We start from the raw sequence: 23,725 nt of genomic DNA on the forward strand, positions 1-23,725 counted from the left end.
CCAGTGGTAATTGGCGCCCTAGGTACAATTCCAAAAGACTTTGAAGAGCACCTCAACACCATAGGGGCCACAGAAATCACCATCAGCCAATTACAAAAAGCAACATTACTGGGAACAGCCTATATTCTGCGATGATATCTATAATAATAACAGCAACAACACTGATAATAAAATTCAGCCATCCCAGGTCCTTGAGAAGGACTTGATGTCTGGATAAAACAAACCAGTCAATAACACCTGTCTGACTGTGTAAACAACAACAACAACAACAATAAACTTAGACTGTAAGCTCCTTGAAAAGGGACTTGTCCTTTTTGCTCATGTTGTTCATAAGTATCTTGTATACTTATGATGGGGATGTATAAATAATAAGTACAGCCTTCAGTGCCAGCTTTGCTTAGCACTAACAGCCACCCGCTGTCAGAATGCTGTCACACCTCACAATCCTGCCTCCTCTCAAATCTGTGCTTCACCTCTGGCAGACTTTGATATTATGGCACATCACTGGGGACCTCTTACTGCTACCCAAATTCTAACCATCATCTGGTCCAGAACCATGCACTCCAACTGGCAATAACTCTGCAAATTCTCAGGCAGGGGTCCTTCTTAACCCTGCAGCCAGAGATTCTTCAAGGATGCCAGGGATTGCACCCTGAACCTTCTGTATGCAAAAAACATGTGCACTGAGCTATGATCCCTCACCTTTTTTAGTGCAGAGGCATACAAGTTCTGGCCCAATCTGAAGTACTAGCAACACCATGACACAGAACACACCTTGCATGAAAGGAATCTGAATGTCCTGTCCATTCAAAGAGATGCCACCACCATGTTTCAGTTTAACAATGCTCTTCTCTTCCTGGAGCTGGACGGAGACTGAACGGGTACATACTGCATCAGGGTCATCAGCACACTAAAGAGAAAGCAATATGTTAAACAAGCATGGCTCTTTCTGGGGGTGGTCCTTTCATGGGGCAAAGTGAGTTAATAACCTCAGGCAGCAGATTGCAGGAACATCAAGGTCAGAAAGATTCCCCCACCCACCCACCACTGGAGCAGTTTTTCAGGAGCACCTCTCCACCTTTCAAGAAGCACAAGGAGAGAAAAGGAGATTGCTGGCAACCTACCCCCTCCCCACACATGCTATTCCGAAAGCCTGGAAGGGCCAGTTTTGAAAGAGAGCTGTTCCCCACCAGGATAGTGGGGTAAGGCAGCATTTGGCATTTTGCCTCAAGCACCAGAATACCTTGGCCCATCCCTGGCACTTTCAGTTTAGTTATGGTTACTTTGCTGGGAGCCACCTAATGGCGCAGTGGGGCAATGACTTGACTAGCAAGCCAAAGGTTGCCGGTTCAAATCCCAGTTGGTATTTCCCAGACTATGGGAAACACCTATATTGTGCTGAGGCATCATCTCATACTGGCATCATCTCATACTGCATGGTAGATGGCAATGGTAAACCCCTCCTGTATTCTGCCAAAGACAACCACAGGACTCTGTGGTCACCAGGAGTTCACACCGACTCGACAGCACGCTTTACCTTTACTTTGCTGGGACTTCATGCCAATTTCAAATTTTTTTCATAGTGGTTTTTAATATTACTTCTACACAACCAGTGTTGCTATTGCTAACCCCTGCCATGTGTATCCATGTGGCCAAACAACAGTACAGTGTCAGGAGCCAATAACAATAATAAAAATAATAAGAATAATAACAATAATAATGCCATTATGCATGAGAGGGAGTGGGAATATCTATCCTACAGATGGTTCAATAGACAATCCCTCTTCCTAGAAAACTGTAATTCTATGAGAGGAGGCAGGGATCTATAATAGAGAATTATCTGCACTATCACCAAACTAACATTCCCATGATTTGAGGAGAGGGGGTGAAATAGGGTAGAAAGCAATGACACTTGTAGTGGTATAAAATGGATATCAAATCTGTTGTGCAGGTATGTCCTGTGTTTACATGACCAAAGGTACACATATACATTTGTGTTGCAATTTCTCCAAAAGGTTTAAAAAAAAAACCAAAAAACCATGGGACATGAGTAGAGGTACCAGACCACTTGCATGTGTGAACACAGTCTTGCAGTCAGCCACTCATCCAAGGCAAGGAACTATCCCTTGCAGGCAAGTAGCTCCTGTCAATTCATGCTGTGGACATATTTATGCACAGCAAGTGAGTTGCCTTATCATTATTATTTTAATTCAGTTGTAAGTCTGTGCTAATCTAAATATAGTCTCAGTGTTGAGCTATCCTTTGGTGCTGTTTATTCATTCCAAACTTAAAAAAAACAACAAAAAACTAACGGTGCAGTTTTCATACTATTTGGTGTGGTTTTGATATTTTTATTTTGTTGTCTATGTTTCTAGGAATGTATTATCTTTAGTTCTTTAACTAAAAAATTAGTTAATTTCTAGTTAGTTGCCTCTCATCCAATTAACTCATTGTCTGGCGAGGCCGGCTGTCCTGACCCCCCAGGACAGAGTGGTGAGGGGGCCCGAGGAGACAGGGACGGGTGGCAGCTGGAGAGAGGTGGAGGAAAGACAGCCAACGGGCAGGAACTCGGCTCCAGCAGAGCCCTGAAAAGCCAAAGGGGAAGCGTGCGAGGATAACATCAGCAGCACGATGTTATAAAAGAGACACTTTTAGCAAGAAGCATACTTCTTTAACACATGCTTGCGTATAAATTTAAAAGTAGTTGGAGAAATCGGCACATGGCTGTCATTTGCAGCTGCAGCCGCCCTACACTCTTTGTAACATGTAGTTCTGCCTCCAGCTAAGCACTTTGTCAAAACTGTTTCCCTGTCCCAACCAATAAATAGTACTTCTTTTTATTGACACACAAAAAGATACTGTTACCTGGACAGTCTCTATGACAACAGAAAAGGAGTTCTCCTCACAGTCTTTGGCAAACAAGTAATGGCAGATGCCACTGAAGGTGAAATGCTTGTCGTCAAAGCTTTTGAAGTGGGATTGGCCAGTGACAGAGCATTCACCTAAAGAAGGGGGTGGAGGGGAGAGATTAAAAAAAAAAAAGCTTACATGACGACAACATAATTTCAGGTTAAAGCAGAATTAACTTTCTTCTATAGCTTAATTAGAACAAAACAGGAAAGATCTTAAATACCCTCCTCATGGCTGAGCCGTGCATATAGGATTGCTGTCTGATGGAAGACAGCAAGTGCGCTATGGGTGGTGAGCATGGGTCCCCTCACCCTCTTTGTGGGTGTTGCCTCACCTCCCTGCCGCCTCATCTTTGTTGCTGTTGCCCCACCCTTGCCTCAGCACCCCTCCCTCCTTGCTCCTACCCACTTCACTGGAAGTCCATTGCTGATGATCATCTCTCTTCTTTGGTAGAGTTCAGTGCTGTTTCCTAGCTGGCATTAAGCATTACTGGCTGGTCTCTCTCCCTCTCCCACCCCCACCCTGTTCTTCAGCAACCTTGTCTGCTTTGCTTCCTCCATTTTGGAAGCAGAGTTTAGACTCTTTGCTGTGTAATGACTTTCCCTCATAATGAATCCCTATGAGGATTCATTACACACCAAAGAGTCTAAACACTTCAAAAATTCCTAAATTATAAACTGAGTACCCCACTGCCTTGCAGGTGGTGGTGGGGAATTAGTGGCACCCCATGTGCCAACTACCCCCCCAACCTGCAAGCCAGTGGGGTAGTCAGTTTATAATTTAGGAATTTTTGAAGTGTTTAGACTCTTTGGTGTGTAATGAATCCTCATAGGGATTCTTTATGAGGAAAAGTCATTACACACCAAAAACCCGAATCACTTCAAAATAAGTGACCGCACATTTTGCTCCATAATTCCACTTCTACAAGGGCTAGAGCTTAGCTTTAAAAAAAGAAATGACAGCTAGGAATCGGAGGTAATGAATATGGGAAAATTGAAATTTGAATCTCAAATAGATTTGATTTTAATCTGGGGAGATTCGAGTCAAGCACCTACTGACAAGTGCTTGACACTTACTTTACTTAAAGTTAGTCTAAGTTTTCATTCCAGAAATTAACTATTTGTCATTTTGCTGTTTTACGTTAGCTTATGATGCCCTATAAGTGTGGCTTTAGCCCAACTACTGTCTTCAATTTTAAAAAAATTCATTGCAGAACTGACCCTAAGGGCCAAATAAATGATATTTGAATCATGTAATTGATCCTGGAATTATTGCTTTATTATCTTTATTGTAAATAGCAAACACAAGGGCCCCGATTCAGATTGGAACCAAGGGAGGCTAGGGGGCTTTAACCGCCCCCCCCCCTCCACACACACACACACAATGTGGTCCCAGTTTGGATTGGTCTTCTGTGTGTGCTATGTACAGAAGGGGAAAGCACAGCAAGGCAAACTACATAATTAAAGTCACCTCTGGTTTAGCCCTTAGAATACTGAACTCAAAGTAACTCCAGATTTCATAGTGGCGCTCGGAATTCTGGATAGCTAAATGAAACTTCCATGTACAAAGGCAGTATATCTCTGAAAAGTGGGTGAAACAAGAGGATGCTCCTTTAAATCCTGTTAGCAAGCAACAGAGAACCTGGCTGGCTACTTCTGGAAACAGAATGCAGCACTAGAGAGACCATAGCCTGTTCTTATGTCTTAATAACAGTCATAAAACCAGGCCCTTCAGAAATAAAAATTATCCAGGTTATTACAGATATATTTTGTGAAACTTATTTGAGAGCAATAAGTTTCACAAAACATATCTGAGACTCACAGCACTTTTAGAGTGCGCTTAACAAAAACAATCAATAAAAAGGAGACAAATTTCCACCCTACCCCCCAAACCTTTTCTTGGCTATGCACAAAACATCCTGCATCAAGTCTGATTGATATTGCAGAAAGAAACTCTGAAATAAGATCTCAGAGTTGGTCTATAGTTCAGATTCTTAAAAGCACCTTTTAGGCTTTTAATGACATTGGGTAGCATCCAGACTAAGCAGTCGTGACCAAGCACCACTGAAATCAGACACATCATTCATGACTAACAAATTCTATCAATTTCAGTGAGATCATTATTGTCTGTCTTGACTAGCAGTGGCTCTCCAGGATTTTCCAAAAAGGGATTTCCACCACCTTACTCGGAGACGCCAGGATTGAACCTTGGACATTCTGCAACAACGCATGTGCACTGCCAGGGAGCAATATCACTGGCTGGCCTGTGGGTAGTTTTCATTTCTTAATTACCATTTTTAAAAGATTTATAAACCACCTAACACAACCTCTCTAGGCAGTTTACATAAAACTAAAAAAACCCTAAAACTCTGAAGAAATAGGTGTTATTTATTTATTAAAGATTATTAAGATTATATTAGGTTTGAGTTACCAATGAAGAGAAACACAGAGATATAACATTAAAATGCAAAGAAATGAAAATTAATAACAGTTAAGTAAGCTTCCTTGAGTGCCTTAAAACACAAAGGAAAGCAAGTAGAAATTCCAAGAATAATCATACCAATAAAGTGACTTGGAGCAAACACATAAATAAGATTCTGAGTGAGAAGCTTTTGAAGGGCAAAAAGGAAACCAGGATGTTCCTCACAATGTGGAATACTTAAGACGTAAAACTGAAATAAATGATGATAACGCATTCACAGATCACCCTATCTCTTCCTAGCAACATACCTGGGCAAGGTTCATTGTTGCAGATCCAGATGCCATGTCTACAAACACTGAAAAATATTTTTTTAAACAGTTAGGTACACGGGCAAACTAAAGTCTACTATCATTATAATGCTGTAGCAGTTTCCTGCTCTGAGCAGGGCTTAGACTATAAGATCTCTGACATTCCTTTCAGTTCTATGATCATTATTATTTATTTTATTTATTTGTGTAATATATTTGCCCTCTGCCCAAAATCACACCTCTGGGTAGTTTACAACAAACATAAAACATTATTTACAGATTATTTGGAGCTGACAGCAGATGCTTGGAATATCAGTTTAAAATGTGACAGAAGAACCATTGCTGCTTCCCTTTGCATACTATCATTCCGATCTCTTTCACTGGGACCTGTCACCTTCTACACATGCATGAATATGAAGATGAAATGGTACACGCTGAAATCCAGAACCTCCTTAAAGACTAAAAGATACATCTGGGCCTGATTCTTGAGGCATTTTTAATGTGTGAATTTAACCACTTTTGTGAACATAATGTCCACAGTGTTCCTTCATATGACAAATGCTTCCACACTTCTCACTTAGATATCAGGAGGGAGAATTAAGGGTGATTTAAGTCTCATCCTTGCCCTGTTCACACATTGTGTTCAACATGCATACAACCTGTGTACACTGCATGAACATATATTTGTATACATGTATGTTATTCACACATTCACACAAACCGCCTGAGCCACTTTAGGAAGGGCAGTTTGTTTGTTTGTTTGTTTGTTTGCTTGGTGCATTTATATACCGCCCTATACAAAAAGTCCCTGGGCAGTTCATGATATAAAAACCATTAAAACATTAACATAATTAAAACAATTTAAAATACAATAAAAACTCTAAAAACCAAAACGTTAAAACAATAAATTAAAAGCCTGACGAAACAGGTATGTTTTTAGTTCCTTCTTAAAAACATTTAGAGAAAGGGAGACTCTAATTTCATTAGGAAGCAAGTTCCAGAGTCCAGGAGCAACTCTAGAAAAGGCCTGATTTTGAGATGCCACTAACTGAGCTGGTGACAACCTCAACCAGACCTCCCCAGATGATCTTGAGAGGCAGTGGGGTTGATGAAGAAGAAGGTGTTCTCTTAAATACTTCAGACCCAAGCTGTTAAGGGCTTTATAGGCAATGATAATGACCTATAAATATAATTTGTTTGTTTTCCTAGACAGCCAGGAAAACAAACAAATAGATCATAGAACAAATCAATCCAGAATTTTCATTTGAAGCACAAATGACCAGGATCAAACTCAGGGGCGTAACGATAGGGGGGCAGGCAGGGCACGTGCCCTGGGCGCCACTTTGGTGGGCCACATGGGGGGGCGCCCGCCACCCGCCATGCGATCCGCTGGCGCCCGCCACTGCCACGCTCACCGCCACAATCCCAGGGGCACATGACGATGATGATCCGCCGCTGCCCGCCACTGCCGCGCGATCTGCCGCCGCCCGCCGCCGCCGCGCTCACTCCAGAGTCCGGCCAGGGCGCAGGTATGTGGGGGGGGCGCAATTTCAGGGGCAGAGCTTGCCCTGGGCGCCGTTTTCCCCAGCTACGCCTCTGCTCAAACTATCATACTTCGGACACATTATGCGAAAAACCAGGTCTCATGAGAAGTCCATAATGCTGGGGAAAGTTTATTTATTTATTTGTTTATTTTATTTAACACATTTCTTTACCTCCCAAAACTCACATCTCTGGGCGGTTTACCACAAGCAAAAAAAGTTAAAACATTAGTTAAAAGAAATGATAACAACAACCAAAAATAAAACTTGAAGTTGAAGGAAAGAGAAGAAGAGGATGACCAGCAGCAAGGTGGAAGAATTTGATTATGACAGCAATGAATGCACCACTGAGAGACCTTAAAGGCTAAGTTGAAGACAGATTATCCTGGAGAACATCTATCTATGTGGTCACTAGGAGTCGACAACAACTTGATGGCACTTAATCAATCAATCAATCAATCAATCAATCAATCAATCACCTTTATAGGTCATTAATATGAATGAACAAACGAACATACCAACAAATGAAATCCTATTCAGTTCATATATAGTAGTACACTTCCTATCTGAATCCTGTATCTGAGGCACCCTGTACCAGTTGGAAGAGTTTGATGGACAGCTAGAACTAGAAATTAGTGGACACCATGTGCGTGCGGGCACTGCATGTGGATGCATAGGGTGGTGGAGAACAGGTAAGGACGTGCTCTACTCCTTTTTAAAGATCCCACTCACCATTCCACCCCCACCGGTGCCGAATCTGTGCAAGAACCTCCGTTTGTGTAATGTGTACCTCCACAGCAAGGAAATTTGATCTTTAAAAAACAGTCACTTGGATAGCGGCAACTTCCATACTAGTCCTTTGACACCAACAGTTCACACAGGTATTGCATCCTACAGTTGCTTCCACACTAGAGCCTTTTAGCACTGCTGAAGCATTGCTTTTGTGCAATTAGCTGGAAGCAGAGTTAAAACAGGGGTTCTATGCAGCACTTTCAGTATCCCCATGGCCAACATCCTGCCATTATGTTTACTCACAAGGGTGCCCTAATCAGCAAAAGGCCTTTCCAATTAAAATTTGTTTGCTTACAAGTTGAGCCATCTTTATTGATCTCAGCTGGAAGATTAGTGATGAACAGACTGTTAATTGTAACTCAAAAAGCTTCCAAAAATGCCTCAATGTAAGTTTCTGTTCAGAGGCTGTGGTGATCAGCTCTCCCCTCCCCTAAAGAATGAACCTGGAACTGAACCCTGTCCTGTCTGTAAGGCAGTGGCCTCCAGGGATCAGCCACTCAGCACATGGTGACTGGGACCTAGAGAGTCTGGTGGCAGGAAGTGAAGGGAGTCTTTGTTCTCAGAATGAGCCAGGAGGGTGATGAGAGAAGATGGGGAACAGGCTTCGTGAGCACCAGCCATGAAGTCTGGCTGCCTCATGGCCAACAGCCAGCCTGGCGACTTCTCTCATGGAAGGACATCTGAAGATCCTTGAGAGACAGGATTGCAGGAAACTTGAATTATCTCCTGGAGTTTGGGGTGAGATCAAGGGAAAAGGAAGCCAAGGGCTTTGACTTCGGGGAAAGGTTTAGCCAGGGAATCTTGTGTTAGGTAGTCTGCATTGGATTTCTTTTGATTTTGTGCTTTAGCAAATCCTTACAATTGGTCTATAGTGTTTTTATCTGTAATGTAACTAAGAGGAACTGAACCTGAGCCTTTTTCCCACCAACCAGGGCTCTGTAGAAGTTTCTGTACCCTGTAAAGGTGCTTTTAAAGGTTCCTTGCAACTGGGAGTGCTTTTTGAATTAGCTTTGCTACTGGGTAACCATGATTTTTAAAGTGTGTCACTCCAAATACCAGCTGGAGTACTCTTTGAAAGTATTCTTGCAAGTACTGAGTGTTTCTGTTACCTGTAACTAAAAGCTGAGAAAGCCCCAGACTGAAGCAGTCTGTGGTATTTTGAATAAAGGTTTTTCTCTCTTTTTGTTATTTGGATATTACCTGCCTCTGAGTTTTTAACTCAGGGAAAAGGGGTTTTACTCTGGTGCAAACATGCCTCAATGTTAATTGTTCAGCAACCTACCAAGTTTTCACACCACATGGAAGCTGCACGTGGAGGGGTTCTTGTACTTTTTCATTGGTAAATAAGAAGGAGAGTTTCCCTGGAATTTTGCCCACTTTTGGTGGGGGGGATAAACTCTGTTAAAAAGTGGGCATGGTGGCAGTGATTACCAAAGGAACAGTTTTAAAGGAACAGCCTTTGTTGAGGAAACGTGGAGGGAATGATGCAGCACTTTTCTTTGCCCCACATGGGCTTGCTTTGAGACAAAGGCTGGACTTGCTACAGAGGTGAAGGGCAACTTTAATTACTGGTTTCTTCTCATTGTTTGTTTGTTTTTCCCAATAGTGAAATAGGATGAAATGTTCACCAAAAATCAGGGGTGAGGAAAAAGAAACACAGGAGGACAACACTACAAACACTAGCTGCAGTGATTTGGCAAGGATATCATGGGAATGTTCCATGAGGTGTGAGTGAACAAACAATGGCAATTTCAGCACAAAGGCTAGTGTGGAAGCCACTAGAACTTTCCTCAGAGCAACCCGAGGATATAGACATTGTTGCTGCCAATCTGTTGCCTTCCATTGTACTCCGCACTATTTTTCTATCTTTTTAAAGACCAGATTTGTAGCAATTTTTCTTACTCTGACTTTCAATGAAATTGTAGCCCCAAGCACAACTGAATCACATGGTGGAAGAAGTCCCAGGAGGCAGTTGGTGAAATGCACCCTTTCTGAAGGACTTGCTCTTCCATTTCCTGATTGCAAATTCTGCAGATCAGATGTTTGGGAGAGAGAATGGTGGGGAGGGGACCTTATTCCCTCTCCGAAACAACTGATCTGCAGAAACTGCAACCAGGAAATGCAACCTTTCCTTCCTTGTCAAAGAGCTAATTCTCGACATTTCAATTCACCAGTCAACTGTTTGGTGAGGAAAGAGGAGATAGGAAGCAGCATCTAATCTACCATTCCCTCTCCCAAACAGCTGTTCTGGAGTGTCTGTATTGCTGCATGAACCACACCCTGAAGTATAATCCCTCGCCACCAATATTTTCCAAATTTTAATGCATTTATTTTCATTTTGTTTGTTTATTACCACAAATATGCTAATAAAATAAAACAAAATAACAAACCAGTGTTTATATGGAGGGTGTGTGTGTGTCTTCAAAGTAAATGAGTGGAAAGCAAGTGAGTTGGATGACTGTCAGACAGTTAAAGATATAGAAAAAAATTATACCAGGAACAGCACTGAAGAAAGGAAGTAGAAAGCAAGGGGTCTGCTGATTAGATTTGGCTGAATGGGCTAAACAATGTGACAGATTGCTTTTCTGTCAGCGGAGATTGGTTTGGGGATTCCTGGAAAGCAGTTCTTCCCCCTTAAGCCTCCAGGGATCTCCCATGGAGCCTGAAAAGCAAGAGTCCTCCTGCCACATTGGCACTATCACCTGAAGGAACACACACTCCCACTTTGCCCCAGACACTTGAGACAAAATGATCTGATGCACAGGCACAATTATGCCCCTCCCCATTCCCAACAACAACCCATTGTCCTTCTTTCTTTCATATAATATAACTGAATGAGGTGGATGTAAGGCAACCATACATCCTTTTCCCCCTCCTGGATATGTCCTCATTTCCATGAAAAAGTGGCATGTCCTTGAGGAAAGACAATCTGTCCAGTATTTGTGCACCCCCACGTCAAACCATCTGGCAGACCAGGCCTCCTCTGAGCCAGCAGCCAGGGCTACCTGTCCAAGTAAGAAAGCTAGCAGGTAGCAAAGAAAACCAGCACCTTTTATTTTGTAGATCTCTCTCCTACCAGGAGGTTTCCCTCCTAAATGTAACATTATTTCTTAAAATGGTACCACCTCAGTATCATCACAACTCCCTCCCAACCTGCAATCTGAAGTAGTACAGTCAAGGATTCTACCATTGCACCCCCAGGCCCCCAATGAAGACAGGACACGCTTAGTTGAAGTAAATAAGGGGCCACTTTTTATTATTGTACAGAGGTAACAACACTTGCAACGGGGTCCCAATTAACTAGAGTGCGGGTACTCCTCTCGCGTGGTGGCCCTTCCTAGTGAAGGGCACCCCACACCAGGGCGAAGGGCCGGGTCCTGATTTGGTCAGGCTCCAAATCCTGACCTCCTCTCACCGCGGGACTCCACCCCGCTGGGTGTGTGTGTGTGTCCGACACACCCTCAACCCAAGCCGTCAAAGCTCTATCTGAAGTAGTACAGTCAAGGATTCTACGATTACCTTCTGCTTAATGTGCAGTAAGGTTCTCAGGACCAATTTATCCATGTAGCAAAACCAAGTGGTAGGTAAAGCCTTTTCTTTCTTTTTTTACACTATAATATTTCATGCTCCAGTAGGGGAGCTTCATGTCTGAATGGTCCTACATCAAGACAACTCCTTGGGCATAGAAAAACAATAGGAGGAAGGTTCAATCTAGGCCGCTCATGGCTAGACTGAACTCTTCTTCCTGACATGTATGTGCATGTCTGTGTGCGTGTATGATGGAACACTGAAACATAAATCTGCAACCTGAAATAGTATTGGCTAGGACAAATGTTACTACTTGTTTCTGTTACATTTAAAAGCCAGCCCTCAGTGAGTAAAATCAGTGAGTTAGCCGGAAATATAAGTGCTCCCGAGGAATAATCATAATGTATTTCATATTATTATTTCGGGGGTGGAAGGGAGGTATGAAATACAAGGGAAAGGGCAATCCCTTCACCCCATTACCTTCCCTAAATTTCACCTCTGTCAACACTCCCATTGTGGATTGCCAGCAATTTCATCACACCATTATATTTACCACAAATTGCAGTCCCGGTAGATGGATGAGCCAGGAGGATGGCTTTTGCCAGAGTTCATACAGGAGCAGTCAGAGCTGTCCACACAGTGGTCTCCATCGAGCATTTTGCCCTCTGGGGAGGCCAACAAAAAAGAAAAAGAAAAGGGGTTATATTACTTGATCAGAACTTGCGTATGCTGCACTCTAAATTCTGATTTTATAGAAGCTGGCATTTTGCAGAAGTCAGTCTTCTCAGCTGGCTCCATTCTGTTGCTGCTTCTTCTGCAGACTTCAGTGTGCTCACATTTCTAGCAGACCCATAGCCACAGATGGCACGGGAGGGAGAGAATGTAGGGGCCTAGATTCCCAGAGATATTCCAAGCAGTTTTTCTAAATATTCAGCTTTTGTTATAGACATTTAAAAAATCATCAGGTCAGTTCCCTCTCCCTGGTTTCCGAAATCTTAACTCACACACTATCTAGTATCCAAGAGCTCTATTCTGGGCAGTGCCTGACAGCAGCTCATCCTAACAAGTCGGGGGCCCCAAAGGCATACCTGCCAACATGTCCCTAGTTTCCCATTCACCTGAATGGGAAAATAAGGACATGTTGGCAGATATGCAAATAAGGCACAACTGCCTCTGGTTCCCGGCAGCCCTGGTTGCACCTCCCTCTTCCATCCCATCCCTAGACAGTGACTGATCAGCCCGCACAGCTCTACCAGACAAATGGCCAGCCTGCAGGCAGTGTGGCTCTCGTTAATGCCAGGGTGGGACCGGGGCTGCTGGGAACCACAGGCAGCTGCACCTTGTCTGGCTCCCCTTTGGTTCATTAGGACAAGTCACTACTAGCAGGGCCTTATATAAAATGAGTATGCTCTTTGGAATATACTCCCGGAATCCTCTGCAATGAACTCAGATGCTGTAACAGATGCAGGTGTTTCTGGGCAGAGGATAGAAAGTTTAAAAACAAAACAACACACTGCCCAAGCAGACAATGTTTGACTTCGTTTAACTGCTGTGAATGGCACAAGGAACCTGCCACAAAAATATCTATAATTTTATAACACTTTAGTTTAGTTGTGCAAGCCACAACTAAAGCCAGCAGTGAACTTGTATGCCATAAAGCGCCTGTTGAAAAGAATATACAACACTGCTTCTCCAAATGCCAGAAAGGAGCCTACCCGCCCACCCCCACAATGGTATATATCTTCCTTCTTTTCTTCCCTTAGCAGCTGAAGTCACCCATTCAGAAATAATTCAGGAGCATTTGTAGGCAAAAGGAAAGAATTCATGTATCAGCAACCAGTGCTGGAACTCACATAGGCATTTATTTCTTGTTATTAAATAGTAGCCCTTTGATAAAACACATTTGCAGGCTGTATAAAAACTGCCTTATTTGTGGACACAGAAAAGGGGAATGAGAAAATAAATAAATAAATACTTGTAAATATGTGGAAACAGACACTGCTTTCCTTCTATAAGTAAAATGGGAAATGTTACTGTCCAAAGGTTCCCTCTATAAACAAAACAGTAAATAAACTACCAGGGCAGCTGCAGCCATCAACGCATTTTTCTTGACACACTTCATTGATATTCAAACTCTGGCAAGTTTTGGCACAAGGGGATGTACACTCCTTATACTCCATGCCAACTGGACATCTTGGGCCTGAAATAGTAACATGAATTAGACACAAATCCCTAGGAATCTAGTAGTCATCTGCTTAATTAGAAGATGGAGAATTGTGTGAGGTCAAATCCCCTATTCTGTTTTATTTTTCAACATGATATTAATTTCTTACAGTGTATATACAGCATTCTTACCATAAACATCCACAATTTGGCTTATAGCTACATTAATGTATGAATCCCACAATCCCAGGTGAATTTTGTGAATGCCCAAAAACTCAGGCTGGAGACAAACAAGAGTTGAACGTGATTCAAAAAAGGTTTCTCTTCCTGTAGTTTCTTTGCCTATGGGACCAAATACACACTTCTTTGCCTATGGGACCAAATACCTATTTATTTTGTATTGTTTTTGAAATAATACAAATACCTGCAAAACACCTGAAAGTGAGATACAGGGACATCACATGCAGTGGCCTTGCTTTCAAACAAAGGCGCTCTTACCCGTGGACTTCAGGGCCCAAGTCCAGGACCTCCATACCCCCTGACGCCCCCTAAATCATCTTTAGTCTATCCTGGGTGGTGTGGTTTGTGCCCTCAAGAACCTAAGTGTTAAAAAATTATGCTTCACTTGCAGCAGGGTGGGTGGCAGAGAGGGGTGGAGCTCTCCAAAGGCCTTTAAGTCCAGGCTTCAAAATTACCTAGGTGCACATCTGTTTTCAAATTGCCTTCAGCTCTCGCTCGCTTGCTCTCAAAAAAACCCAAACCAAACTCCTTACTATCATCTGTTCCCAGTCCCCAAGATATACTAATAAATATTGACAATTCCCTAAATGTGATTGTCAGCTTTCCAAAAGGTGAGGAAATAGATACCTATTTGGGACATTCACAGATTAATCCGAGATTGTTATATCATTATGAGACATTCATGTATGCACCTTATGCATTATGTAGTGCACACCATTGCCCCAACCCTGCAAGAGAGACCCACGCATCTGATGAAGCTCACATCTAGGATGTGCATCTCTGCCTGCATTATGATGTTCCATGGCACTGAAGCTGCAGTCTTAATGCACTTACTACAGAGTTAATTCCATGGAAGTCAACAGGACTCAGTAAAAATTCATAGTTTCATGATATATGGTATATAACCTAATGCAACAATAAATGCAGTTCAGCATCTAAAATATAAACACAACTAAGCTAAAAGTCAGCACTGCCAAAATCAAACCTAACTGATAAAAAGAAGTAGAATCCCCAGCAGCAGAAATCGGCTCCCTGATCACTGACTGGCTCCAAAGGCCTTCCAAAAAGCCATATCTTAACCCCATGCCAGAAGGCTGGCAGCAAGTCACAAACTGTGTCTTTCAGAGAGCATTTCATAGAGCATGACCACCACCACAAGAAAGGCAGAGCACCCAACCAGAGCTGATCTGAAAATTTCTTTAGATTCATTTCAGCAAAATTAGGAGGTACTAAACATTTCCAGGCTGAAACAGGCCAAGGAATGCTTTGTGATGGCAGCTGCAAGGACTGTAGGGTTGTGGTGTTTTTTTTGTTTTACAACACAATTTACATTGTGACATTACAGATGGCCAAGACATAGTGATATTCTGAGGGAGTTTCTAGAAAGAAATGGCAGCTGTCAGTCGGCAGAGACATTTCTCTTTCTTAGGCTTGCCTGAGAAATTGCAAGAACTGGCCCTCCATGTTGACAGTGGGAGAATATGGTGGAGAAAATGAGAGGGGCATTTCAGATCAGCTCTCAACAACCCTGAGGGTGGGACTCTGAGTGGCATGCACAGGGGTGTAGCTGTAATTGAGTGAAAGGGTTCAAAGAACACAGGGCCCCCAGTTCTTGAGGGGCCCCCAGCTCCACCCTTCCATATATTCTTCATTATCTGAGGGGCCGCACGAGAGAGGGGTGAACATGGGCCCCGTCTCCCCTAGCTATGCCCCTGGGCATTCACACACCAATTTGAGGTTTTGGAGCTGTACATCTAAGAGGTGGTGTTCTCAAGTACACGGGCATCAGACCATGGACTTTAAAAGTCATCACCAGCCCTTTGACTGGAGTCTGAAAGCTAATAGGAAGACAGTACAGCTGAGTCAGAATACGCTTCCTGTGATCCATTCTTGTAAAAAGAGAAATTTCATCATTCTGTAGCAGCTGAAGCTTTTGAACCACCTTCAAAAGGCAGCTCCAAGCAGAGCGCATTGCAATAGTCAATATGAGAGGTTACTAAAGCATATATGATTGCGGCCAAATCCTTGTCTTAGGTAAATGCTCATGACTAGTTAGCAGTCTAAACTTGTGAAAGGCAACAATATAAGGAATATCCTCAAGCTATGGACCTTGTTATTTAGGGCCTCCATTTGGGGCAGGCCAGGGGCGTAACTACCATTAGGCAAGGGGAGACAGTTGTCTTGGGGCCCCAATGCCTCAAGGGCCCCCCCAGAGGCATGCCACATGACTCCCCACCTGCCCGTGTTGCACCCCCCGGATCTTTTAAATACCTAGAAACATATCTGTAAGGGAGAGAGGAAGAGTGATAGGATTTTCCATGTAAAAAGCTGGTATTAGCAGGTTTGTTCCAAATTTCTTCTAAAAATTAAAAAAATCAATCTTTCCCTGAGTGCATTTTAGTGTAAAAAGTAGTGAATTCAGCAAGTTAAAGTGGGGGGGGGGAGAGAAGGAAAAGGAATGAGAGCAGAGAGGAGGAGGAAGATAGGTGGTATGAAGTGGGCACAAGGCTATGTGTGGCTCACCAGAGGTGCATCAGAATCTAATCTGGCCCACCACCAAATTTTAGTTTGACATCCCCTCGCATAGTACATTTGCAAGAGAGAGAAAATCCAAGCCCCAATATTTATATGGGGGTAGAGCCTTTTATCGGGGGGATTCTTGTTGCACCCCCTGTAATTTCCTGCTGGATCTGTCCCTGTGAACTAGATATTCACCATATTCATAATGGGGATGTGATGGTGAGTGAACTATATATTGTGAAGTGTGTTTGTGTGTGTATTTCAGAGGGGGGCCCATTTTAACATCTTGTCTCTGGGCTCACTCCAACCTTGCTACGCCCCTGGGGCAGGCAAAACTGACAATTCTCCAGCCTTAGGCTTAACCACTGTCATGACCTTGGTCTCATCTGGATTAAGCTTCAGCTTGTTGCCTTTATTCAGCCCATAATCACATTCAGGGACTCAGTCACTGCTCCAGTATTGGATGAAAACAAAATATAGAGCAGAGTCATCCACATATTGATTACACCAAGCTGCCCAAGAATCCCTCCCAACCATTGTATACAGATGCCAAAAACCACTGGGTGCATGATAGAACCTTGCAGTAATTTGCAGATGACTTGCATCACAGAGATACAGTAGACCAACACTCTTTCTCTGCATGTAGAAAGTCCTGGCTATTGTCAATTTTCAATTTAGCAGTTCAAACTGTGTGAAGCACTAGCCATTTTCTTAACTCTTGGAATGAAACTGTACTGCTTTCAAAGGAAAATAGAGTTTTACAACTTTAGTCTTGAAAACTTACTGCACACACTGCTGATAGGCCATCCTTCCAGAATCACACCTTGCTGAGCACAATTTCTGGCATACTCCAGAAAAACTGGACAATGACAGCTCATGTCCTGGGCACATGTGCACATGTCTTCTTCACAGAGGCCAATGAATTGTTCTGCGTCAACCAGGTGATGGCATTTGGAAAACACAGGGGATTTTCCTAGCAGCTGGCAAATTTCCATAATGTCCTGCAGGCACAGAACAATTGAAACTGTCACAAAATTATTACAATTTATCTAGAAGAACAGGGGTAGGAGGGGGGAAAGGGGTATTACTATGGTCCTCTTTAGATGCAAATTCCTTCCCCCATCCCATGAATTGTCCCTCAGGAATGTCAGAAGCAGGCTTCAGGTTTTAATTCTTGTCCTGTATAAGTTAACCAGGAGAGCCTGCATTTATTTGAACATGGAAACTCTTCTAAAACCCTGGAGGATACCCTCATAGTACACTGCTCTGGGATCCTTGGAGGAAGAGCGGGATAGAAATGTAGAAATAATTTGCAAAGACAGGGAAAGAAAGAGAAAGGTCTTGTGTCTAATGGAATGGAATGACTTCCAATAGACCAATATTGGAATAAGATATGATTTCGATTTTGAAACAATATATTACATTTTAAAAATACTAAAGAAAACAACCCTCAAGCCAATGTTCTCTCCAATCTAGACTTGTGGAGAATATGCCCCCAAAATATTCTCCAAAAATTCCCAGGAGGAGAATATGAAAGGGGGGAATTGAGGAATCTCTACTGAACTTTCAAATTTCTTAGAAGTTCTCATGAGGGCCTTGTTCCTCAACAAGCAGCTGACTTTCCAAAAATGACATCTTTCCCCACTGGCCTGATTCTCATTCAGAAGAAAATAAAGAAAAAACAATAGCAGCCAGCCACTATTGAGGGGGACAAAAGCTATTGAGACATATTGGATTGCTGCTTGCTTTCTGTAAAAGAGCAAGAGAATCACTCCACAAATGGCGGATATAATTTTTTATAAGCAAGTTTATGACTCTGCATGTGCTCAGGAACTCTTGATTCTTAGATTGGGGACTTAGATTCATACTTGGGGTCTTACACTTAGCACATACACAGAGTGAACAGTATGTATAATTCAGTAACAGGCCTCACTGAATGAGGAGAGAGACACAAGAGGGGTTGATGGTATCCTCAACACCTGTTAATGATTCTCCCGTTTGGTTTGCAGAATAACATTTAGCTGCACACAGGTGCCTTTAAAATTGCAAATTAATATTTTCTTACTCTCTCCTACACAAAGGAAAAAAATTCAATACAATGAGGGATTTTGTTTCTCTGATTTTGAAAAAAATGGGATATTGTTCACAAACTTGGTTATAAAATTAAGTAGATACTATCAGCTGATTTTGCACCCTTTAGTTTCAATTCTTCCCCCACCCCTGAGTATAGTCCTTAAATTATTTGGGAGGGCTGCTTCTTCTGTTAGACATTTCCTCTGTTTGGAAGCAGCTCTTAAGAAGAAAAAGCTCAGACCAGGGGAGGCAGCAAACTTTTCTTTCCTAAAGAAGAAAGCAAGCAAGCAAATAAATAAATAAATAATATCAAAAGAAAACAAGCAAGAGAGGGCAAGGTGTTAGGGACAGCCTTTTCTAGGGTTTGATCTCTCGCTGGCTAGAGGGTTGTTTGTTTGTTTGTTTGTTTGACATGGTAGTTTCAGTTGTGCCTAGAAAGAAAGTGGGTGGGGAATTAGCTGCAGGTGAGTCACACAGTTTGAGAGTGAGAAACCTGGTGAAATAGTGAGAACCTGTGGGAAACTGTTAAAAGCTAGAAGACCTAAGAGGACTGGGGTCCTCCACAGAATCATTATGGGTGACAATATAAGGACTGTTACTAGGGGCATGCTATCACTCTCCAGATCAAAATGCTGAGAGTGACCTGGAGTTGGAGAAGCAAATCAAAGAGGCATCAAAGAGAGACAGGGTTGTAATAATGCGTGATTTCAATACCCTCACCTAGACTGGGCAAATTCACGTGCGGGTATGGACAGAGAGGCCAAATTTCTAGACATGCTGGATGACTGCACCTTAGAGCAGTTGGTTTCAGATTCAGCCAGATAGAAGGTGACCTTGGACTTCATCCTGAGTGGTTCCCAGGACCTGGTGCAAAATGTCAGAGTTGTGGAACCACTGGGGAACAGTGATCATAGTGTGATCCAATTCAGCTTATATGTAAGTGGAGCATTGCTAAGGAAGTCCAATACAGATGTGTTAGGCTTCAGAAGAGGACAATTCCCAAAAATGAGGGGACTGGTAAAAAGGAAGCTGAAAGGGAAAGTCAGGAGGGTCAAATCACTCCAGAAAGCATAGAACCTATTTAAAATCACAATAATAGAAGTGCAGTTGGAATGTATACCAAGCAGGAGGGAAGGTACCACCAAGTTCAGGAAGATACCAGCATAGCTAACAAACAGAGTCAGGAAATCTATAAAAGGGAAGAAGACTTCCTTCAGAAAATGGAATCCTGCCCAAATGAAGAGAACAGAAAGAAACATAAACTCTGGCAAAAGAAATGCAAGGAGACAATAAAGGTAAAGTGTGCCGTCAACGCCTGGCGACCACAGAGCCCTGTGGTTATTCTTTGGTAGAATACGGGGGGCGGGGGCGGTTACCATTGTCTTCAGGATGCAAAAAGAGTGTTTGAGGAGCATATAGCTAGAAGTGTCAAGGGTAATAAAAACATTTTTAAAATGTCTGTCTGTCTGTATGTATGTATGTATTTGTGTACACAGACCCAAACTTTCATTTCTGGGCAGTTTACAGCAACAAATAACAAATTAAAACAGAAATTAAAACCTTAAAATAATTTGAAATAACAAGTCTGGTTAAAAACCTTCGGTGAATAAATGTCTCTTTAGAGACTTGCTAAAGGTTGTCACAGATGGGAAGGCTCTTATTTCAGCAGGGAGTGCATTCCAGACTCTTGGGGTGGCAACAGAGAAGGCCCATCCCTGTGTAGCCATCAAACAAGCTGATGGCAACTGCGGACAAACCTGTCTGGATGATCTCAATGAGCAATGGGACTTATAGTGAAAAAGACGTTCCTCATAAGGAGCAGCTTCCTTATGAGGCAAGGCTACAGCATCTGGGGCTTTTTGATTTGGAAAAGGCTTGGGGAAACATGATAGAGGTGTATAAAATGATGCATGGCGTAGAGAGGGTGGACAGAATGAACATTTTCTCCCTCTCTCACAGTTTCCCAAGAAACTGAAGACCAGGAAATTTAGGACCAACGAAAGGAAGTGCTTTTTCACACAACTCATAATTAATCTACAGAAGTCTCTGCCATGGGATGTGTTGATGACCACTAGCTTGGATGGCTTTAAAAGGGGCTTAGACAAAATTCATTTGTTTAAGCCTCCATTTTAAAGAAGCATTTTAAAACTGGCTTTAATAGGGTTTCCAGTTTTAATCCATTTTAGTCTTGTCTGCCATTTTATCCTGTTTTATTTTTAAGCTTGTTTTATTCTATTTTTTTTATTGTAAGCTGCTAAAATAGCAGTGTGCTGGAGGGGCAGGATAGAAACATTTTAAATAAATAAATAAATAAATAAATAACCAGCCAATACCTCCAAAAACAAACTGACAGACAGTATAAGCTCCTAAAGATTGGGGCAATATGTGCACAGAGAGGTACCAGTCAATAATCTGGCCACCACATTCTGCACCATCTGCAGCTTCTGAATACAGGTGTTATAATATAGGTGTTGAACTAGTTATTGTGTATGTTCCTTTAAGAGACACAGTTGAAGGGTGTAGTAATCGCTGTACTTATCCAGTTTGAGCTTGTTGCTGAAGCTGGCTAGAGTGAACTAACCAGAGTTGTATGGCAATCACTAGTTAAAGACATAAAAACAACACAGAGCACACTGCCATAATCTAACTGAGATGTGACAAAGTCATGGGTAACCATGGCAAAATCTAGCCAGAATATTTAAAGCTGACTGCAAAAAAATGACTCTTGCAAAGCACTAGCAATCTTGCATAAGTTGTGTGCAGCATTTTTACTTTACTTTAAAAAAAAAAAAAGCACAAAGTACATACAGTCCTGGCTGCAATTTCTGTGGTAAACAAAGAGCCAGTTTAGGGTTCTCAATTTTAACAGCCTCTGTCCTCACTGTTTCCTGTCACTGGGTAGAGCAGCAGAGCTGGATGTTGAGTTAAAGGAGGCCAAGTGTCACCAGGGGTTTCCCCAGTGTTTTTACTGTGGAAGAAAGTGCCTACAGTTTAGCCATTTTGAGCACTGCACCAAAGTGTGACTTTTTAAGGGTGCATATAATGCATATTAACTGCATCAGAGCAAAGCTGAATCATGTCTTTGGCTTTATGAACAGCACCTTCTGTCACCTCCTGACATCACTGTGAATGGTTTCGTCGTGTGAAATACCCCCCACCCTGCCCCCAGCCTAAGTGTAGTGAAGCTGTGTTCAGTTGCTGTCTGGAAAACCTCCAGGAGAGTGAGCAACATACTGCAGCAAGAAGAAGAGCCAGCTCAATGAATATGAGTCTAAGCAGCAGCCTGCTCCCCCGGTTAGAGCTGGTCATTTCTGTCTCTTTCTGTCCAGCAGCAATCCTTTAAGTACCAGAGTTCCTAGCACTCAGAAGAACACCAGGGAAAAGATCCTTTAAGAATTATGCCAGCCAAATAGGCTGCAATTAGCATTTGAGGAAGCAGCGCCACGCTCTTTCTCATAAAGCTACTGATCCTCCTCAGTCAGTTGATATTGTCATAAGTATAAGTTTCCAAGTTATGCTTCCAAACAAGCTATCTATACCATGTCAAAGTGTTGCATAGGGCCTTTGGGGACCTAATCCCCCAAATAAAGTTCCAGGTCCTTCCTCATCTTTCAGCTTTTATTTAAAAAGCAATCTTTGTAAATCTCCACACCTGTTACTTGTGGGGATATAAAGAGGAGAGTGCAGGCAGTCTTCTACCCAGTTCTTCACTAGTATGTAAACTTGCTCCCACCTTCCAATTTTCTGGCCAATGGGCACAAAGGCAGTGAGATAACTGACAAGCACTAAGCCAACTGTATACAATTAAAAGATATTTTGTAAATACTTAAAACTATTAAATGACCTCCAACATGTTCAACTGCTTGTATTTATGATCTGGCTGCTCTGCAATGTTTCCAGACCCCCTTTTTGGTTCTCTCACCACAAATGTTCTGGCTGCAGGCCTAGGGTTATGAGGATAGATTTAACATCCACCGAAGTCATCAGAAAGCCCCAGAAGCAAGAAGCCAGCTGAACAGTGGGGCTGATGAGTGGGGGAAGAAAGAACAAGGCAACCTCCATAGCTTTGTAGTGGGCAAAATACTGACTGAACTGCAGCTATTGTTCTCTTCACAGCTGACCATGGCACACTGAAATGAACTGAGAGACGGGGGAGATTTGCATTCCTGAGGCTTGAGCGAGCAAACAATGGCAGCTGTTTTCTTGCTGTAAAAGATCCATATTCTTCGGCAGGCACTGCTATTAATAGAACAATGTTTTGCCTTAAGAAAATATATTAGACCACTGTTTCTCAGTGCTGTAAGAGTCTCCCAAATCAGCATAATACAGAAGCTGCAGAAAAAGAATCCTCTGTAAAAACAGCTATATTTAATGGCCGTTGGCAGTCACAGTTGCTGCGGTATATTTTTATACTGTGCAATTTGCCCTGTTTTTGAAGAAAGCTAGCTCTGGAGAGAATCAGCTCACCATCAGCAGGGTGAGGTGGGTTACCTCAGGCAGAAAGTTGTGGGTGGAGATTAAAGGTCAGTAGACTGGAGGAAGAGAGAGAGAGAGAGACCAAGCAGATCCGTGATGGGCACAGTTCATTTGGCTCCAGTGCAGCCTTCTTTTAAATAAGTGTCAGCTGTGCAAAGGCATGGCTGTGTGTCAGGCTAATAAGTTGAAAGGGAGATGCCATTTTAATGTTCTGCTTCAAGCATTACAATGTTGTGTGCTGGCCCTGATTCTGGTGGATTGGGGCATCTCTCTTTTAACTTGTGTTAATGTTTTGACTGTTGTGTTTTAGATTGTAAACTGCCCAGAGATTTGCATATGGGGTGGTATAGAAATGTGCCTGATAAATAAAGAAATGAGCAGGTGAGATCCTGTTTGACCCCAATCCACTACATTGACAACTCTGGAGAAAAGATAAGAGTGAACTCAGGGGCATCACTGTAATGGGGACCTAGTCTAGTCTTCCTGGTCTGGTGAACTGAGTACCTGGGGCAAGATGAAGATTTGGCCCTCTCTCCACTGTTTCCCAGATGGCCCCTTATTTATTTTTGTCCCACTGGAGCACTGAGAATTAAGCCTGCTCTTAACTGTGGAGCCCCAGATCTTCATCCCAAGGTTCTGGTCCTAGAGCAGGGCTGCTCAACTTCAGCCCTCCTGCAGATGTTAGCCTACAACTCCCATAATCCCTGGCAATTGGCCATGGAGGCTGGGGATTATGGGAGTTGTAGTCCAGAA

General features: G+C 42.7%; 1 protein-coding gene across 2 annotated transcripts in view; it reads right to left on the reverse strand.

Annotated features, from left to right (window-relative positions):
- Window positions 1-23,725, reverse strand: part of VWF (von Willebrand factor) — a 262,224-nt gene that overhangs the window by 192,251 nt on the left and 46,248 nt on the right. Inside the window, exons 1-7 of one of the 2 annotated variants that reach the window (XM_053257897.1) lie at window positions 22,036-22,068; window positions 17,208-17,424; window positions 13,578-13,700; window positions 12,054-12,165; window positions 5,640-5,686; window positions 2,866-3,002; window positions 775-910 (exon numbers count right to left, since the gene is read on the reverse strand). In XM_053257897.1, the coding sequence (XP_053113872.1) occupies window positions 775-910; window positions 2,866-3,002; window positions 5,640-5,686; window positions 12,054-12,165; window positions 13,578-13,700; window positions 17,208-17,424; window positions 22,036-22,053 (790 nt within the window). In that variant the 5' untranslated portion in view covers window positions 22,054-22,068. Of the gene's footprint in view, window positions 1-774; window positions 911-2,865; window positions 3,003-5,639; window positions 5,687-12,053; window positions 12,166-13,577; window positions 13,701-17,207; window positions 17,425-22,035; window positions 22,069-23,725 lie in introns of those variants that run through there. The other variant, XM_053257896.1, reaches the window with a different exon arrangement.

This window comes from Hemicordylus capensis, chromosome 5 (genome assembly GCF_027244095.1).
Source record: "Hemicordylus capensis ecotype Gifberg chromosome 5, rHemCap1.1.pri, whole genome shotgun sequence".
In the NCBI taxonomy this organism is placed as follows: domain Eukaryota; kingdom Metazoa; phylum Chordata; class Lepidosauria; order Squamata; family Cordylidae; genus Hemicordylus; species Hemicordylus capensis.